Below are 18,846 nucleotides of genomic sequence, written 5' to 3' on the forward strand. Positions count from 1 at the left end.
CCTGACTGCCATTAGGTACCGAGATGAGATCCTCAGACCCCTTGTGAGACCATATGCTGGTGCGGTTGGCCCTGGGTTCCTCCTAATTTAAGACCATGCTAGACCTCATGTGAATGGAGTGTGTCAGCGGTTCCTGCAAGAGGAAGGCATTGATGCTATGGACTGGCCCGCCCATTCCCCAGACCTGAATCCAATTGAGCACATCTGGGACATCATGTCTCGCTCCATCCACAGTTGCACCACAGACTGTCCAGGAGTTGGCGGATGCTTTAGTCCAGGTCTGGGAGGAGATCCCTCAGGAGACCATCCATCACCTCTTCAGGAGCATGCCCAGGTTTTGTAGGGATGTCATACAGGCACGTGGAGGCCACACACACTACTGCGCATCATTTTGACTTGTTTTAAGGACATTATTATCAAAATTGGATCAGCCTTTAGTGTGGTTTTCCACTTGAATTTTGAGTGTGACTCCAAATCCAGACCCCCATGGGTTGATAAATTTGATTTCCATTGATCATTTGTGTGATTTGTTGTCAGCACATTCAACCATGTAAAGAAAAAGTGTTATTTTAGTGTTCCCTTTTTTTTTTTTTGAGCAGTGTAGTTGAAGTGTACCTATGATAAAAATGACATTGCTCATCTTTTTTAAGGGGGAGAATTTGCACAATTGGTGGCTGACTAAATACTTTTTTGCCCCACTGTATATCACAGGTCACCCCCAAAGCCAATTCCTCCTTTGGTCGTCTTTCCTTCCAGTTCTCTGCTGCCCATGACTGGAACGCATTGCAAGAATCTCTGAAGCTGGAGACTCGCATCTCCCTCGCTAGCTTTAAGCACCAGCTGTCAGAGCAGCTTACAGATCACTGCACCTGTACATAGCCCGTCTGTAAACAGCCCATCTATCGACCTACCTCATCCCCATACTGGTATTTATTTATTTATTTTGCTCCTTTGCACCCCAGTATCTCTACCTGCACATTCATCTTGTGCCGATCTACCATTCCAGTGTTTAATTGCTATATTGTAATTTCTTTGCCACCGTGGCCTATTTAATTCCTTAACTTACCTAATTTGCACTCACTGTATATAGACTTTTCGTTTTCTTTTGTACTACTATATTATTGACTGTTAAAACAGAGTTACACATGGAATAATGTGTCAAACTGCTTTGCTTTATCTTGGCCAGGTCGCAGTTGCAAATGAGAACTTGTTCTCAAGTTGCCTACCTGGTTAAATAAAGGTGAGAAAAAAAAAATATATTAGTAAAAATCCAAGTATCTTTGAAAGACAGGGTCCTGAAAAGCATTTTCTTTTTTTATTTTCTTTTTTTGCTGAGTATATGTACATAGCTACCTCAATTACCTTGTACCCCTGCACATCAATTTTGTATTGGTAGTCCCTTCACTGTGTAATTATTGCTTGTGTCACTTTTTTTTTTCTCTTACTGTTGGACAAGGACCTGTAAGTTACCATTTTTATGTAAGTCTACACCCGTTGTTTACAAAGCATGTGACAACTCAAATTTATTTTTATCGTGCCTTCCAACCAAAGCAGTTTGGTAATGAGAGAGACTTTTAATTCAACCTTTTTGACTGTGGTAATATAGCTAGCTATAGCAAATATGATCTATTATATTGTCAAGATGGTCAAGTGACCGCTCTAACAATATAAATGCATGACCTCAAAGATGGGATGCAAGAACAGGTGGGACCGTTCTAGACATTGAGACGGCAGACGCAGTTGAAGTCGGATGTTAACATACACCTTAGACAAATACATTTATACTCAGTTTTTCAATAGTCCTGACATTTAATTATAGTAAAAATTCCCTGTCTTAGTTCAATTAGAATCACCACTTTATTTTAAGAATGAAATGTCCAAATAATAGTGATTTGTGCTTTTATTTCTCTTATCACATTCCTAGGGGGTCAAAAGGTTACATACCAAATACTTAGTGTTGCATTGCTTTTAAATAGTTTAATGTGGGTCAAATGTTTCAGGTAGCCTTCCACAAGCTTCCCACAATAAGTTGTGTGAATTTTGGCCCATTCCTCCTCACAGAGCTAGTGTAACTCTCAGTCAGGTTTGTAGGCCTCCTTGCTCCACATGCTTTTTCAGTTCTGCCCACACATTTTCTATAGGATTGAGGTAAGGACTTTGTGATGGTCACTCCAATACCTTGACTTTGTTGTCCTTAAGCCATTTTGCCACAACTTTGGAAGTATGCTTGGGGTTATTGTTCATTTGGAAGACCCATTTGCGACCAAGCTTTAACTTCCTGACTGACGTCTTGAGATGTTGCTACAATATATCCACATAATTTTCATACCTCATGATGCCATCAATTTTGAAGTGCACCAGTCCCTCCTGCAGCAAAGCACCCCCACAACATGATGCTGCAACCTCCATGCTTCACGGTTGGGATGGTGTTCTTCAGCTTGCAGGCCTCCCTCTTTTCCCTCCAAACATAATGATGGGCATTATGGCCAAACAGTTCTATTTTAGTTTCATCAGACCAGAGGACATTTCTCCAAAAAGTATGATCTTTGTCCCCATGTGCAGTTGCAAACCGTAGTCTGGCTTTTTTATGGGGGTTTTGGAGCAGTGGCTTCTTGCTGAGCGGCCTTTCAGGTTATGTTGATATAAGACTCGTTTTACTGTGGATAATAGATACTTTTGTACCGGTTTCCTCCAGCATCTTCACATGGTCATTTTGCTGTTATTCTGTGATTGCTTTGCGCTTTTCACACAAGTATGTTCATCTCTAGGAGACAGAAAGCATATCCTTCCTGAGTGGTATGATGACTGCGTGGTTCCATGGTGTTTGTACAGATGAACGTGGCACCTTCAGGCATTTGGAAATTGAATGATCCAGACTTGTGGAGGTCAACAATCTTTTTTTTTTTTTTTTTTTTGTTCTTGGCTGATTTATTTAGATTTTCAAATGATCTGAGGTACTGAGTTTGAAGGTAGGCCTTGAAATACACCCACAGGTACACCTCCAATTGACTCAAATGATGTCAATTAGCCAATCAGAAGCTTCTAAAGTCATGACATAATTTTCTGGAATTTTCCAAGCTGTTTAATTTCTTATGGTATTGGGGAGGCTTGCGTCCCTCTTGGCCAAAAGGCAGGGAAAATGCTGTGCGGCAAATTCAAATAAAATGATATAAAATCAAACTTTCATTAAATCAAACATGTAAGATTCTCAATTAAAGCTACACTCATTGTGAATCCAGCCCACATGTCAGATTTTAAAAATGCTTTTCGGCGAAAGCACAAGGAGCTATTATATGATAGCGCAACAGTAAACAAAGAGTAGCATATTTCAACCCTGCAGGCACTCCACAAAACGCAGAAATAAAATATAAAACATGCCTTACCTTTGACGAGCTTCTTTTGTCGGCACTCCATATGTCCCATAAACATCACAATTGGTCCTTTTGTTCGATTAATTCCGTCCATATATATCCAAATGTCCATTTATTTGACGCGTTTGATCCAGAAACAAACGCAATTTCACTGCAAATTATTTCAAAAGTTGCCTATAAACTTTGCCAAAATATTTCAAACTACTTTTGTAATACAACTTTAGGTATTTTTAAACGTTAGTAATCGATCAAATTGTAGACTGGTCTATTTGTGATCAATAGAGGACGAGAGGAAACTAACGCTACTTTTCAAGTCTTGCGTAACTCTCACCCGTGTTACCCATTTCCTAAGATGGTCGTACTTCATTGCACAAATGAATAACCTCAACCAAGTTCCAAAGACTGGTGACATCCAGTGGAAGTGGTAGGAACTGAAAACAAGTGCCTAAGAAAAATAATTTCCCAATGATAACTCACTGAACAGACAGACCTAAAAAAAAAAAGAAATCTGAACGGTTAGTCCTCAGGGTTTTGCCTGCTACATAAGTTCTGTTATACTCAGACATGATTCAAGCAGTTTTAGAAACTTCAGTGTTTTCTATTCAAATCTGCAAATAATATGCATATCTTATATTCTTGGCATGAGTAGCAGGAAGTTGAAATTGGACATGCTATTTTTCCAAAAGTGGAGATGCTGCCCCCTACACCTTAAGAAGTTAAAGGCACAGTCAACTCAGTGTATGTAATCTTCTGACCCACTGGAATTGTGACAGTGAAATAATCTGTCTGCAAACTATTGTTGGACACATTTCTTTTCATGCACAAAGTAGATGTCCTAACTGACTTGTTAACAAACCAAAGTTTTCGCAAGGAATTTGTGGAGTAGTTAAAAAGCGAGTTTTAATGAATCCAACCTAAGTGTCTTAACTTTTGACTTCAACTGTACCTGTGTGAACAACAGGCACAACTCTAAGTACATTTATTCCGTTGACAAAATGCTATGTGCATCCACATCAGTGCATTCTTAACCTCTAGTGACGAGCAATCCCGTATCCGGGAGCGTAAACACAACGCAACGTTTCCTATTCATGAAAATCGCAAATGAAATAAATATATTGAAACACAAGCTTAGCCTTTTTGTTAACACTGTCATCTCAGATTTTCAAAATATGCGTTACAGCCAACGCTAGACAAGCATTTGTGTAAGTTTAGCATGGCATAATGCTAGGCTGTGCTGGCAGCAGGCAACATTTTCACAAAAATAAGAAAAGCAACCAAATTAAATAATTTACCTTTGACGAACTTCAGATGCTTTCACTCAGGAGACTCCCAGTTAGATAGCAAATGTTCCTTTTTCCAAAAATAATATTTTTGTATGCGAAAAACGTCACGTTTGTTCATCCTACTTGGCTGAGAAATCGACCGAAAATACTTAAACTATAACGGCAGACTTTTTTTCAATATTTGCTCCATAATATCGACAAACACGGCAAACGTTGTTTAGGATCCATCAACGAATTGCAATAATCTCTGAAGTTGGAAACTTATCTCCCTCACCAACTTCAAACATCTGCTATCTGAGCAGCTAATCGATCGCTGCAGCTGTACATAGTCTATCGGTAAATAGCCCACCCATTTTTACCTACCTCATCCCCATACTGTTTTTATTTATGAACTTTTCTGCTCTTTTGCACACCAATATCTCTACCTGTACATGACCATCTGATCATTTATCACTCCAGTGTTATTAATCTGCAAAATTGTAATTATTCGCCTACCTCCTCATGCCTTTTGCACACAATGTATATAGACTCCCCTTTTCTTTCTACTGTGTTATTGACTTGTTAATTGTTTACTCCATGTGTAACTCTTTGTCTGCTCACACTGCTATGCTTTATCTTGGCCAGGTCGCAGTTGCAAATGAGAACTTGTTCTCAACTAGCCTACCTGGTTAAATAAAGGTGTTTTTAACATATGTATTTGATAATATATCCGTGGAGGCAGTTGGTTTCTCATAAGAAACGATTGGAAAAATGGCTACCTCAGTATTTTACGTAAGGTTTTCTCGAGACACCATGCGTCCACTCGCCCTATATGGTCTCTTACAGCCATTCTCCAATGGAAATGCCTAAAAAGACGTCACAATGCTGCAGACACCTTGGGGAAAACATAAGCCGACTCCTAGCTCCTTCACAGCCATATAAGGAGTCATTGGCATGAGGCGGTTTCCTAAAAAATGCGACACTTCCTGATTGGATTTTTATCTGGGTTTTGCCTGTAACATCAGTTCTGTGGCACTCAGACTATCTTTGCAGTTTTGGAAACGTCAGTGTCTTTCCAAAGCTGTCAATTATATGCATAGTCGCATCTTTTCGTGACAAAATATCCTGTTTAAAACGGGAATGTTTTTCATCCAAAGATTAAAAGAGCCCCTATATCCAAGAGGTTAACAACCTAACCATTACTAAACTTCTATTTAGATCAAATTAGCAATTCCATTTTTTGTTGACTTAATTTGACACTCATTGACCACCATACAGAAACTCAGTTCGTTGTCTTATTTTCGTGGACTGATTTTTGGGCATAGTAAACCCTGTCGCTTCGCCTTCGCTTCTCTGGCTCTCGTCAGTGTTTTTATTATTTGAAAAAAAATTGTATTGATATATTCCACCTAACATGCTGACCGGACACGTCAATTGTGCGAGCGTTGAATTGCTTGCATGTGTACATTTATTTTGCAGTCATTGCACCCACGCTACTCGCGGGTGGCCCGGCGCTAAAATCGAAATCTGTTATTTTTGTGACACGCAACGCGCTGCATGTCCGGCCTCATCTCATTGGTTTTTAGGAGCATATTCCATCATGGGTGATTTTCCTGACCCTGTAATGCAAACAACGCTTCTTATAACACCAATGCCCACTTCTAAGTTAACCTCCTCCCCTAGGCACTCGAGTAGATCTGAAAGGATTGGAGTGGATAGGTATATGCAAAAGATGACGGTCCACACTCCGGTAGGTTGTAGTAATGCTTTAGTTGGTTGCCAACCGCCATATTAAGTCCAAAATAAGAAGCCTGAAGGAGGAGCGATGACGAGAAACGAGATCGGGTTACTGTTTTTATCTGTGGATTAATTGTCGGAGTTGAGGACATTTTGTGCATGTTTATACCCCAGGACAAATTAGCTAGCAACAGCAAGCTAGCTAACTAAATTGCCTAAATCTTATGCTTTTTGACCTGTCCCCAAATTAATATAATTCAGTTTATTTTGACCTGAATCTCCTGATCGTGTCTGGTGTGGGGGTACGAAATCCATAATCATGTGAGTGGTTTGGTCAGCATGTATGGCATTTTGAAAGATTTCATAATCAAATGGAACATGAATTTATTCTAACAAGGTTGAAGCAGCAGTACTCTCCTTGCCCATTTATTCTTATTAGACTTGGCTTTACTTGATATATTATTACTTAATATTGGAAGCCGTGGTGTGCCTAGATGCTTTTGCCAGCCATTTCTCTTGAAATGGGTTCACGAGACAGGATGTGACGGATGTATTAACTTTTTGGTGGGTGTGTGTGCAGGTGGTGATGGCAGAACGTCGTGTGGAGTGTTCATGGAAGAGGCACGTCGGCGAGCAGCTGAAGCAGAGGGACCGTGTGCAGAGGCAGGCCTTCGAGGAGATCATCCACCAATGTTAGAGCCACATACCATATCTCAGTGCTCAAGATGCTATTGATGCTTTTTAGTTCTGCCTGTGCAGGTATCACAGAGTGTGTTTTTAATAAAGTTCCTTTTTGTGTTTGTCTCAGATAACCGTCTCTTGGAGAAGTCCGATCTACAGGCTGTTCTTTCAGAGAGATACCAGTCGGACAAATATGACTTTCAGAACAGACATGACGGCAGGTAGGCCTCCCCAGGATTTGACCTTTGAACTTGTTTGTGTGTTGCGAAATCAAGCTACTACCATATTGCTTATACCTATCCACTCCAGTCCTTTCAGATCTACTCGAGTGCCTAGGGGATAGAGGTTAATTTAAAGTGGGCATTGGTGTTATAAGAACCGTTGTTTGCATTAGATTGGATGGTGTTCCAGAAATCCCTTGCTTGAGAGAAAGTCTAAATGGGATCCTTGGGACGTCCAAATCTTAGTTACCACATTGATGTTGAAACGGTTAGGGTAGGGATTTCCGAAGAATCTTGGATAGCACTAACCTTGCTTGTGACCTTGTATAACCATTTGTGTTTGATTCCTCAGCCCGGGGGCAGACTCGAGTCGCAGCGACAACCTACAGCAGGAGATGGCCCAGATGCGAATCAGGCACCAGGAGGAGCTGACAGAGCTTCATAAGAAAAGGGGCGAGGTTAGCTTGTTAATGGTGCCTGCCCATCCAACGTCCAGCCCAAATCTTCCTCTGGAGAACTACACTGTAGGCTTTCGTGCTGACCCTAACCTGGCACAGCTGACTCAGCTAATTGAGGTTCTGGGGAGCAGCTAATTAGTAGAATTGGGTGTGCTAGATTAGGTTTGGGACAAAATCTTGGAGGGTAGATTTCCAGAATGAGGGTTTGTCACCCCTTGGCTGTGTCTGAATTTTACTAGATGCCAAATCCTTGCTTTCTCATTTCCTCTCAAACAAACTGGCCCCGGTTTGAGGCAAAAATAGAACGGGTTTAAATTAACCACTTCATACACAGAACAAAAATATAAACTCAGTCAACAATTTCAAAGATTTTACTGAGTAAAAGTTCATAAGGAATTCGGTCAATTGAATTAAATTAATTAGGCCCTAATCTATGGATTTCACATGACTGGGAATACAGATAGCTTAACCTCTCTAGGCTAGATGGGACGCTACCGTCCCACCTGACCAACATCCAGTGAAAGTGCAAGGGCGCCAAATTCAAACTACAGAATTGTAAATATAAAAAAAATAATAATAATACACATGCAATATGTCAAATTAAAACTTGACTTCTTGTTAATCCAGCCACGGTGTCATGTTTCAAAAAGGCTTTACGGCGAATGCAAACCATGCGATTATTTGAGGACAGCACCCCATCAAACAAAAAGACGATCATATTTCATCCCGCCAGGCGCGCGTGACACAACTCAGAAATAACGATATAATTCATGCCTTTGTGATAATGAGTCGGTGAACATATATGATAGTAATGGGGCAAGTTGATTGGCTTAAAATAAATGGAAGGGCAAGCCATCAGGGCCTGTGGCCTTGCCACTTTGCGTTACCTTTAGACCCTTTTATTTCATCTAGATGCCGAGTGTTATCCAGAACTTTACTCATGTCCATAACTTGGATATCAATGGATGGAATATCTAAAGTTGTCCATAGCTGTATTATCTGATGGTGTTTTGGATTTGTGGAGGTTGGAATAAAATTACAAGTTGTATTAATAGAGGGATCACTTGTAATATTATGGGACGAGTCATTAACCTGAGAAATAAGATTAATGTTGACTGGCTTTTTAAGTTGGTGTGCGAACAGGAGGCTGGCCTTGTCACCATATTCGAAGTACTCCCCCTTTGTTCATTGCAACAGAAACTCTGCTTTCAGTTGAAAGCAGGTTAAATTGAGTTTGAAGTTTTAGCCTCTGTATATAATTCAGGGAATGGTGAAGTTGTATATTGGTGGTCTTGTGCCAAGATTGAGTCCAGTAGTTCTTGAAGATTCAGTTCTTTGTTTGACCATAATGAGCATTGTAAGAAATTCTTTCCCCGTAATACACCTTTGGAAGTCTCCCAAAGAAGAGGGAGAGATGTCGTCATGAATACATCTGTTGGTTGAGATAAAGTCACAGAATTCTTTGTTAGACAATATGGTCCTGTTAAATCTCCAATTCTTATTTATTATTTTGGGCGAAAGGTCTGAAATTACTATAGCAGAATATTCTGTAGTCTTAACTGAAGGGAGAAAGACTACTTTTTAGATAGAACCTATGCTCGAGTAGGCTTGATCAACATGAGAGAAGTTGAAGTACAATGTGACCGGGGGTGGTGGACGCACCATGGATCAACACAACCCATTTGGGTCATGAATGTAGAAAGAGCTTTTGCCTTCCCGGAGGTCCCCGCCAACGGTGTCAAGATTAGGGAAAGAGGCTAAAAGATGTTGATCACTTTTACTAGATTTATGACATCACCAACTAAGGCCAAATTAAACCATGGGAGTTCAGATTCTCCATTTAAAAATGTATAGATCAAGCATACCCCAAATTTAAAAAATGTGCATTCAGAAAGTATTCAGACTCTATTTTTATTTATTATAATTTTTTAAAACAAATTGTTACTTTACATCCTTATTCTAGAATGGTTAAAATTGTTTCCCCCCCCCCCTCGATCTACACACTACCCCATAATGACAAGGCAATAACAGGTTTTTAGAACTGAAATATCACATTTACCTAAATATTCAGACCGTTTACTCAGTACTTTGTTGAATCACCTTTGGCATTGATTACAGCCGTGAGTCTTGGGTATGATGCTACAGTCTTGGCACACCTGTATTTTGGGAGTTTCTCCCACTTATCTGCAGATCCTCCAGCTCTGTCGGGTTGGATGTGGAGCATCACTGCACAGCCATTTTCAGGTCTCTTCAGAGATGTTTAACGGGTTCACGTCCGGGCGCTGGCTTGGCCACTCAAGGACATTCAGAAACTTGTCCCGAAGCCACTCCTGCGTTGTCATGGCTGTGTGCTTAGTGTCGTTGTTCCTGTTAGGCTGGGGCGAAGGTTTCACCTTCCAAGGTCCTGAGCGCTCTGGAGCAGGATTTCATCAAGGATCTTTCTGTACTTTGCTCTGTTCATCTTTGCTTTGACCCTGACTGGTCTCCCAGTCCATGCGTCTGAAAAACATCCCCACAGCATGATGATGCCACCACCATGCTTCACCGTGCCAGGTTTCCTCCAGACGTGACGCTTTGCATTCAGGCCAGAAAATCTGCTTCTCATGGTCTGAGTGTCAAGGTGCTTTTTGCCAAATTTTGAGCAGGCTGTCATGTGCCTTTTACTGAGTGGCTTCCGTCTGGCCACTCTACCATAAAGGCCTGATTTGGTGGAGTTGTAAGAATATTTTGAAGATAAATACACAACGCACAGTACTAAAGGTCAAGAGGACTAACATTCAAGAGTATTAATGGTCAATGGAATTAGTGGTTTGTCTGTAATAGGGGATTAATGATCAATGGGTCAGAGACATGGGAGGAATTTCAGTCCTGGACTCATAGCTACATGGCAAGTTCTCATTGGTCCAAATTGTTTATGTTGAACCTAAAATAGGATACTTGTAATTTGGCCATTGGCCCAGTTTTATTGCAGGAAATTCTAATCGGTCAATCACAGGCTAGGTCTGGGTTAAAAAACTACATCCTGTCCCTTTGTTCTGTGGAGAGAATCACAGGAGAGAAGCACAGGGGAGAATAAACATCTACCTCCCCGCATGATTTGTTCTCTTTGAATAAACTTATTTTCCTCCCCCTGATTTGCTTTGGGGTCTGTTATTGAAGAGTAACATCAACTGCTTAGAGTGTTTCAGAGATGGTTGTCCTTCTGGAAGGTTCTCCCATCTCCACAGGCATTCTGGAGCTCTGTCGGAGTGACCATCGGGTTCTTGGGAACCTCCCAGACCAAGGCCCTTTTCAACCGATTGCTCAATTTGGTCGGGCGGCCAGCTCTAGGAAGAGTCTTGGTGGTTCCAACTTCTTCCATTTAAGAATGGAGGCCACTGTTCTTGGGGACCTTCAATGCTGCAGAAGTGTTTTGTTACCCTTCCCCAGATCTGTGCCTCGACACAATCCTGTCTCGGCGCTTTACGGACAGTTCCTTTGACCTCGTGGCTTGGTTTTTGCTCTGACATGCACTATCAACCCTGGGACCTTATACAGACAGGTGTGTGCCTTACCAAATAATGTCCAATCAATTGAATTTAACACAGGTGGACTCCAATCAAGTTGTCAAAACATCTCAAGGATGATCAATGTAAACAGGATGCACCGGAGCTAAATTGAGTCTCGTAGGAAAGGGTCTCAATACTTACAGTGGGGCAAAAAAGTATTTAGTCAGCCACCAATTGTGCAAGTTCTCCCACTTAAAAATATGAGAGACCTGTAATTTTCCTCATAGGTACACTTCAACTATGACAGACAAAATGAGAAGAAAAAAAATCCAGAAAATCACATTGTAGGATTTTTTTAATGAATTTATTTGCAAATTATGGTGGAAAATAAGTATTTGGTCAATAACTAAAGTTTATCTCAATACTTTGTTATTTACCCTTTGTTAGCAATGACAGAGGTCAAATGTTTTCTGTAAGTCTTCACAAGGTTTTCACACACTTTCTGGTATTTTGGCCCATTCCTCTAGAGCAGTGATGTGTATCTATGATAGATTACAGGCCTTGTCTTTTTAAGTGGGAGAACTTGCACAATGATGTTTTGGGGCTGTTTTGGGGCTGTTGCTGGGCAACACAGACTTTCAACTCCCTCCAAAGATTTTCTATGAGGTTGAGTTCTGGAGACTGGCTAGGCCACTCCAGGACCTTGAAATGCTTCTTACGAAGACACTCCTTCGTTGCCCGGGCGGTGTGTTTGGGATCATTGTCATGCTGAAAGACCCAGCCACGTTTCATCTTCAATGCCCTTGCTGGTGGAAGGAGGTTCACTCAAAATCTCACGATACATGGCCCCATTCATTCTATCCTTTACACGGATCAGTCGTCCTGGTCCCTTTGCAGAAAAACAGCCCCAAAGCATGATGTTTCCACCCCCATGCTCCACAGTAGGTATGGTGTTCTTTGGATGCAACTCAGCATTCTTTGTCCTCCAAAAACGACGATGAGTTTTTACCAAAAAGTTATATTTTGGTTTCATCTGACCATATGACAATCTCCCAATCTTCTTCTGGATCATCCAAATGCTCTCTAGCAAACTTCAGATGGGCCTGGACATGTACTGGCTTAAGCAGGGGGACACGTCTGGCACTGCAGGATTTGAGTCCCTGGTGGCGTAGTGTGTTACTGATGGTAGGCTTTGTTACTTTGGTCCCAGCTCTCTGCAGGTCATTCACTAGGTCCCCCCTTGTGGTTCTGGGATTTTTGCTCACCGTTCTTGTGAGATCTTGTGTGGAGCCCCAGATCGAGTGAGATTATCAGTGGTCTTGTATGTCTTCCATTTCCTAATAATTGCTCCCACAGTTGATTTCTTCAAACCAAGCTGCTTACCTATTGCAGATTCAGTCTTCCCAGCCTGGTGCAGGTCTACCATTTTGTTTCTGGTGTCCTTTGACAGCTCTTTGGTCTTGGCCATAGTGGAGTTTGGAGTGTGACTGTTTGAGGTTGTGGACAGGTGTCTTTTATACTGATAACAAGTTCAAACAGGTGCCATTAATACAGGTAACGAGTGGAGGACAGAGGAGCCTCTTAAAGAAGAAGTTACAGGTTTGTGAGAGCCAGAAATCTAGCTTGTTTGTAGGTGACCAAATACTTATTTTCCACCATAATTTGCAAATAAATTCATTAAATCCTACAATGTGATTTTCTGGATTTTTATTTTTTTATTTTGTCTGTCATAGTTGAAGTGTACCTATGAGGAAAATTACAGGTCTCATCTTTTTAAGTGGGAGAACTTGCACAATTGGTCATTCACTGAATACTTTTTTGCCCCACTGTATGTAAGGTATTTCTGTTTACTATTATTAAATTAGCTGAAATTTCTACATTTGTTTTTGCTTTGCAATCATGGGGTATTATGTGTAGATTGCTGAGGACTTTTTTATATTTAGTCCGTTTTAGAGTAATGCTGCAACGTAGCAATGTGGAAGAAGTCAAAGCATTGAATACTTTCCTCAAAGACCATTATCATGCATGTCTTGAAATGGGGGCAGCGGGGAAAATGCATGCCATCTATGCGCTTACAGTGAATGGAGGATGCTTTTCCCGTGGTTCGTTTTCATGCCAGCCAGGTAGACTATACTCCTGTTGTAAAGATTAACAATGTGCTTAATATTAGGAATGTTGAGAAATTACTATACTAGGCCTAACCTATAGAAAGCTGATGGGAGCCTCTTTTTAGTTGAGGCCATCACTGTTTTCTCGTGCTTTTGCATAGCCTATAGAATTGTGGTGCAAAATGAGCTCCTAGGCTCTCATGAAGTTTGATTGTGTATAAATGTATAAATTGTCGGCGTAGAGGACTTAGTTTACCTGAAATGTTAACAACCCAATGTTTATATCCCAGGATAAATTAGCTAGCAACAGCAAGCTAGCTAGCTAAATTGCCATAAATGTTTAATGGTTTTTGACCTTTCCCCAATTAATATAATTGGTACACTTTTTGATATTCCAACCTGTGGGTTGGGCCAGACTACGCGATGCATGCGGTCTAGTCAGCATGTAAGTCTTCTAGCCAAAATATCAGCTTTACAGGGACTATGGTGGTCAGTAATACAGACTCTGTCCGGGAGAGGTTGAAAAATGTCAGTGAAGACACTTGCCAATTGGTCTGCGCATGCTTTGAGTACACGTCCCAGTAATCCGTCTGGCCCCGAGTCTTTGAATGTTGACCTGCTTTAAAGGTCTCCCTCACATCGGCTATGGAGAGTGATCACACAGTCATCCAGAACAGCTGATGCTCACGTGCATGCTTCAGTGTTGCTTGCCTCAATGCGAGCATAAAAGGCTTTTTGCTCGTCTGGTAGGCTCGTGTCACTGGGTAGCTCGCGGCGGGCGTTCCCTTTTGTAGTCAGTAATATTTTTCTAGCCCTCCCACATTACACGAGCGTCAGCCGGTGTAGTAGGATGCAGTCTTAGTCCTGTATTGACACTGCCTGTTTGTCTGAGGGCATAGCAGGATTTATTTTAAGTGTCTTGATAAGTATCCCGCTCCTTGAAAGCTGCAGCTGTAACCTTTAGCTCGATGCGGATGTTGCCTGTAAAACAGCTTCTGGTTGGGTTATGTACGTCATCCCCACAGTGACTGTACGTCGTCGATGCACTTATTGTTGAGGTGGTATACTCCTCAATGCCATTGGATGAATCCCGGTACATATTCCAATCTGTGCTAGCAAAGTAGCATCCGCACCGCAACATCTGACCACTTCCGTATTGAGCGAGTCACTGGTACCTCCTGCTTTAGTTGGTGATTGTAATCAGGAGGATAGAATTAGGGTCAGATTTGTCAAATGGAGGGTGAAGGAGAGCTCTGTTTGATGTAAAGGTGTTCTAGAGTTAATTTGTTTTTCTCTTCCTCTGGTTGAACTTGACATGCTGGTAGACATGAGGTAAAATGTTTCCCTGCATTAAAGTCCCCAGGCCACTAGGAGCGCTGCTTCTGGAAGAGCATATTCTTGTTTGCTTATGGCCTTGTACAACTCGCTGAGTGATCTTAGCATCGGTTTGTGGTGTTTAATTGATGGCTACGAATAATATGGATGAGAACTCTCTTGGTAAATTGTCATGAGGTATTATATCTCAGGTGATCAGTACCTCGAGACTTCTTCAGTATTAAACATCGAGTACCAGCAGTTGACAAATAACCCGCCCCTTGATTTACCAGACGTAGCTGCTCAGTCCTGCTGATGCACGGAGAAGCCAGCCAGCTCTATATTATCCGTGTCGTCGTTCAGCCACGTCTCGGTGAAATGTAAGATATTAGTTTTTAATGTACCATTGGTAGGATAGTCTTTTAATTGTAGATTGTCCAGTTTATAGTTCACTTTTTAGTCTTTAAAGATAAAATCTTCATCCAGTTCGAGGTGAGTGATCGCTGTTCTGATGTCCGTAAGCTCTTTTCAGTCATAAGCGGTAGCAGCAACATTATGTACAAAATGAGTTACAAACAATGCAACAAAATAGCACAGGTGGTTAGGAGCCCGTAAAACAGCAGCCTTCCTCTCCGGCGTCATTTGTGTATAATGGTCTTCGCTATTAGTCTACAATGTAGAAAATAGTAAAAATTTAGAAAAACCCTGGAATAAGTAGGCGTCCAAACTTTTGACTGGTAATTGAGGCAGTCCAAACTGAGTCAGAAGTTCCCAGTTATAAAGAGGGGCATGTGCTATGCCACTGCTTATAAGTTAAGAGTAACTAAGGAATCTTAAGATGTCAAATGATATCATGCTCAGTGCTCCAGCTATGCATTTGGTTTGCTAGCTAAGTGGCTAGATGTCAAGATCAAGTTTATTGGTTACTTCAAACGTTCAATCCCCTCCTGGCTCAAGATCCCTGTTGCCTAAATGTGTTATGTGTCAAAAATAGAAAATAGCACCCCTTGTGTTTCGGTAATACTGTATACTCCGGCATGAAGTGATTATATGCAATGGCAACTGAAAAAGTGGGTATGTGGCGTACGCCTGTGTACACCCTCCACTAATCACTGTGTATGGATGGGGCAGGAGTGGGACAGAGGACCAGAATCAAAGGCTCCATTGTTTTTGACTTTGTCATTGGCCTCATTGCCTTATAACTTATAACACAAGACTTATGTAGCCCTGTCCCCAAAGATGCGGTGACTGATGGCTGGAAATAAAGGATTGATCATGAGTCATGATCGATCAAAGGGGTGAAATGTGTATAAGTCTCGTGTTAACCATGTGGCTAGCTGTGATTTCAAAGTAAGCTTGTTGCTCAAATGACTTTATTTACCAGATAATATCTGAAGAGCATACTACTGTTGGTTGGCTATTTAATTTGATTCAAATAAGTCTTAAAATGTCTGACTATGTAATTTGGAGCAAGGTCTGGATTTAAGACCTTGACTTTCCATTTGTTTATAATTGGGTTTGTTTTGTAACTAACTTGCCATCAGTTGTGGATTTTTTTTGACAATGTCTTTCTCTTCTCTCTTGCTCTGCTTTCATATAGCTGGCCCAGAGTGTGATTGAGCTGAACCACCAGATTCAGCAGAAGGATAAGGAGATTCAGCACAATGAGGCCAAGTGAGTTTACTCTACATGTTATTTAGTCTCTGTGCTTGATTGGGACTTTATGTACTTTCCAGCACCCCAGCTATTTGCTATATTGTTACCTACTGATGTCGTTCCCATGAACCAGAGGTATGGTTTCTTCCTGATTAAATCAGGGATTTCTGACCATCCTATTTGCACTGAACAATGTGGTGTTTCATGAGTTGAAATGAAAGATCCCAGAAAATGTCCATAAGCACAAAGTTTATTTCTCATATTTGCACAAATGTGTTTATATCCCAGTTAGTGAGCATTTCTCCTTTGCCAAGATAATCCATCCTCCTGACACAGGGCATATCAAGAAGCTGATTAAACAGCATTATCATTACACTGATGCACCTTGTGCTGGTGACAAAAGGCCACTGTAAAATGTGCAATTTTGTAATGCCACAGATGTCAGAAGGTAAGGGAGAATGCAATTGGCATGCTGACTGCAGGGATGTCCACCCGAGCTGTTGCCAGATAATCGAGTGTTAATTTCTCTGCCATAAATTGCCTCAATTTTTTAGAATTTGACAGTACGTCAAACCGGCTTCACAACAGACCACGTCTATGGCATCGTGTGGACGAACAGTTTGCTGATGTGAACGGAGTGCCCCATGTTGGGGTTATGGTATAGGCATGAATAAGCTATAGCCAACAAACACACTTGCATTTTATCGATTTCAATGCACAGAGACCGCGATGAGATCCTCAGGCCCTTTGTCGTGCCATTCATCCTCTGCCACCACGTTTCAGCATGATCATGCACGGCCCCATGTCGCAAGGATCTGTACACTAATTCCTCGAAGCTGAAACTGTCCCAGTTCTTCCATGGCCTGCATACTTACCAGACGTGTTACCCATTGAGGCTGTTTGGGATGCTCTGAATCAGGGGTTCTTAAACTTTTTCAGCCTGGGACCCAAACTAGAAATTCTGTTTTCCTGGGACCCAGGAAGACCTGCAACTATAAGTAAATATGGGTACATTACATTGCCCTAACGCCAAAAACAAATGCAATATAGATGACAACAATAACTTAATACTCATAAATAGCTATTCATGTTTGATCCCCATTTAAAAACTCTTGCATATCTGTCTAGGTTTGAACTGTTGCTGTTAAAATACAATAAATAATATAAATTCTGAACAGGAATAAACTGATTTGATCACATCACACATGTCTAACAGAACACACAAGCTAAGTTTTTAATAGTGCAAGCCTAAGTAACAATACAGATGAAAAATGGTCAGGCCTATTGTACGTCTTACTCTAGAAATTATTGTTGAAAAAAAGTATAGGTCAGAACTGTGACTTAAAATACCATTTTTATATGAAATGTAATCTGATCACATCACACCGGTGTAGACCAGAAAACAAACACGCAATCCTAATGAGAGTTTGGATGGTTGACTTTTTAAACAAGCAGGTCTATTCTGGCTGCTGTTTTTGACTGCAACCCTGACGTCATATGCAGCATTGATTCTGTACTTGTAAAGGCACATTATTACCATCCCCCCCCCCCCCCCCCATTTCGTGATATCCAATTGGTAGTTAGTCTTGTTCCAACTCGGGAGAGACAAAAAGGTTGAGAGCCATGCGTCCTCTGAAACCGCATTGCTTCTTGACATACTGCTCACTTTACCCGGAAGCCAGCCGTACCAATGTGTTGCAGGCGCCCGTCCCGCCACAAGGAGTCACTAGAGTGAAATCTCTCCCCTAGTCCGGACGGTACTGGGCCAATTGTGCGCTGTCTCCCGGTCATGGCTGGCTGTGACACAGCCTGGGATCGAACCCGGGTCTGTAGCGGTGCCTCAAGCACTGCAAAACAGTGCCTTAGACCGCTGCGCCACTCAGGAGGCCCTGTACTTGTTTTTTAAGAATGCAAGAGTTGAGAGCACTGACTGACTTGTATAGTCAGCCTAGTCAATAACTCAACTCCATCCCAATTCAATTTCCTTCCCAGTTCCCACCTTAAAGTTTTAATTATCAATGAAAAGGTTACAATTTTATAAATAGCCCACATACTCCTCAAATATACATTTTAAAACACAAACAGCAATTTCAGCAATTCATCTCACAGGACAAACAGTAATGTACAACTATTTTTACTTGCACACTATAGCTGGGTTGGCCTGTCCTGTCCCTAGGGGTTTACCACACTTCAGTGCCCCAACTCAGCTTTAGGATCTTAGTGAAACATTCATTTACTAGTTTTGGGTGTGTTAGGCCGGTGACAACCCACAGAACGGCAGACCACCAGGACTGAGCAGCCCAGCAGCTAGGGATTGCCTAAATGGGTATCTCCCCTGACATGGGCATGTTTTCAATAGACTCCTTTATTCTGACTGTATTCCATATAAGGCCTCCAGAACATATGACAGTTGCCCAGTTTACCCTTAATCTTGTAGTAAATCAAAGCTAGTGATACTTAACTTGACATTTCCTGAGGATAACAAACCTTCCAATTAATGGACATGTGTTACTTAGCTGCTATAAGTGCTTGGTTTCATGGTTTTGTTTG

General features: G+C 41.4%; 1 protein-coding gene across 3 annotated transcripts in view; it reads left to right on the top strand.

Annotated features, from left to right (window-relative positions):
* Positions 1-18,846, top strand: part of atg16l1 (ATG16 autophagy related 16-like 1 (S. cerevisiae)) — a 58,559-nt gene that overhangs the window by 7,946 nt on the left and 31,767 nt on the right. For all 3 annotated transcript variants that reach the window (XM_020503927.2, XM_020503928.2, XM_031790347.1), the window contains exons 2-5: positions 6,951-7,062; positions 7,179-7,272; positions 7,625-7,730; positions 16,241-16,314. In XM_020503927.2, the coding sequence (XP_020359516.1) occupies positions 6,957-7,062; positions 7,179-7,272; positions 7,625-7,730; positions 16,241-16,314 (380 nt within the window). In that variant the 5' untranslated portion in view covers positions 6,951-6,956. The remainder of the gene's footprint in view (positions 1-6,950; positions 7,063-7,178; positions 7,273-7,624; positions 7,731-16,240; positions 16,315-18,846) is intronic.

This window comes from Oncorhynchus kisutch, linkage group LG15, assembly GCF_002021735.2.
Source record: "Oncorhynchus kisutch isolate 150728-3 linkage group LG15, Okis_V2, whole genome shotgun sequence".
Taxonomy (NCBI): Eukaryota; Metazoa; Chordata; class Actinopteri; order Salmoniformes; family Salmonidae; genus Oncorhynchus; species Oncorhynchus kisutch.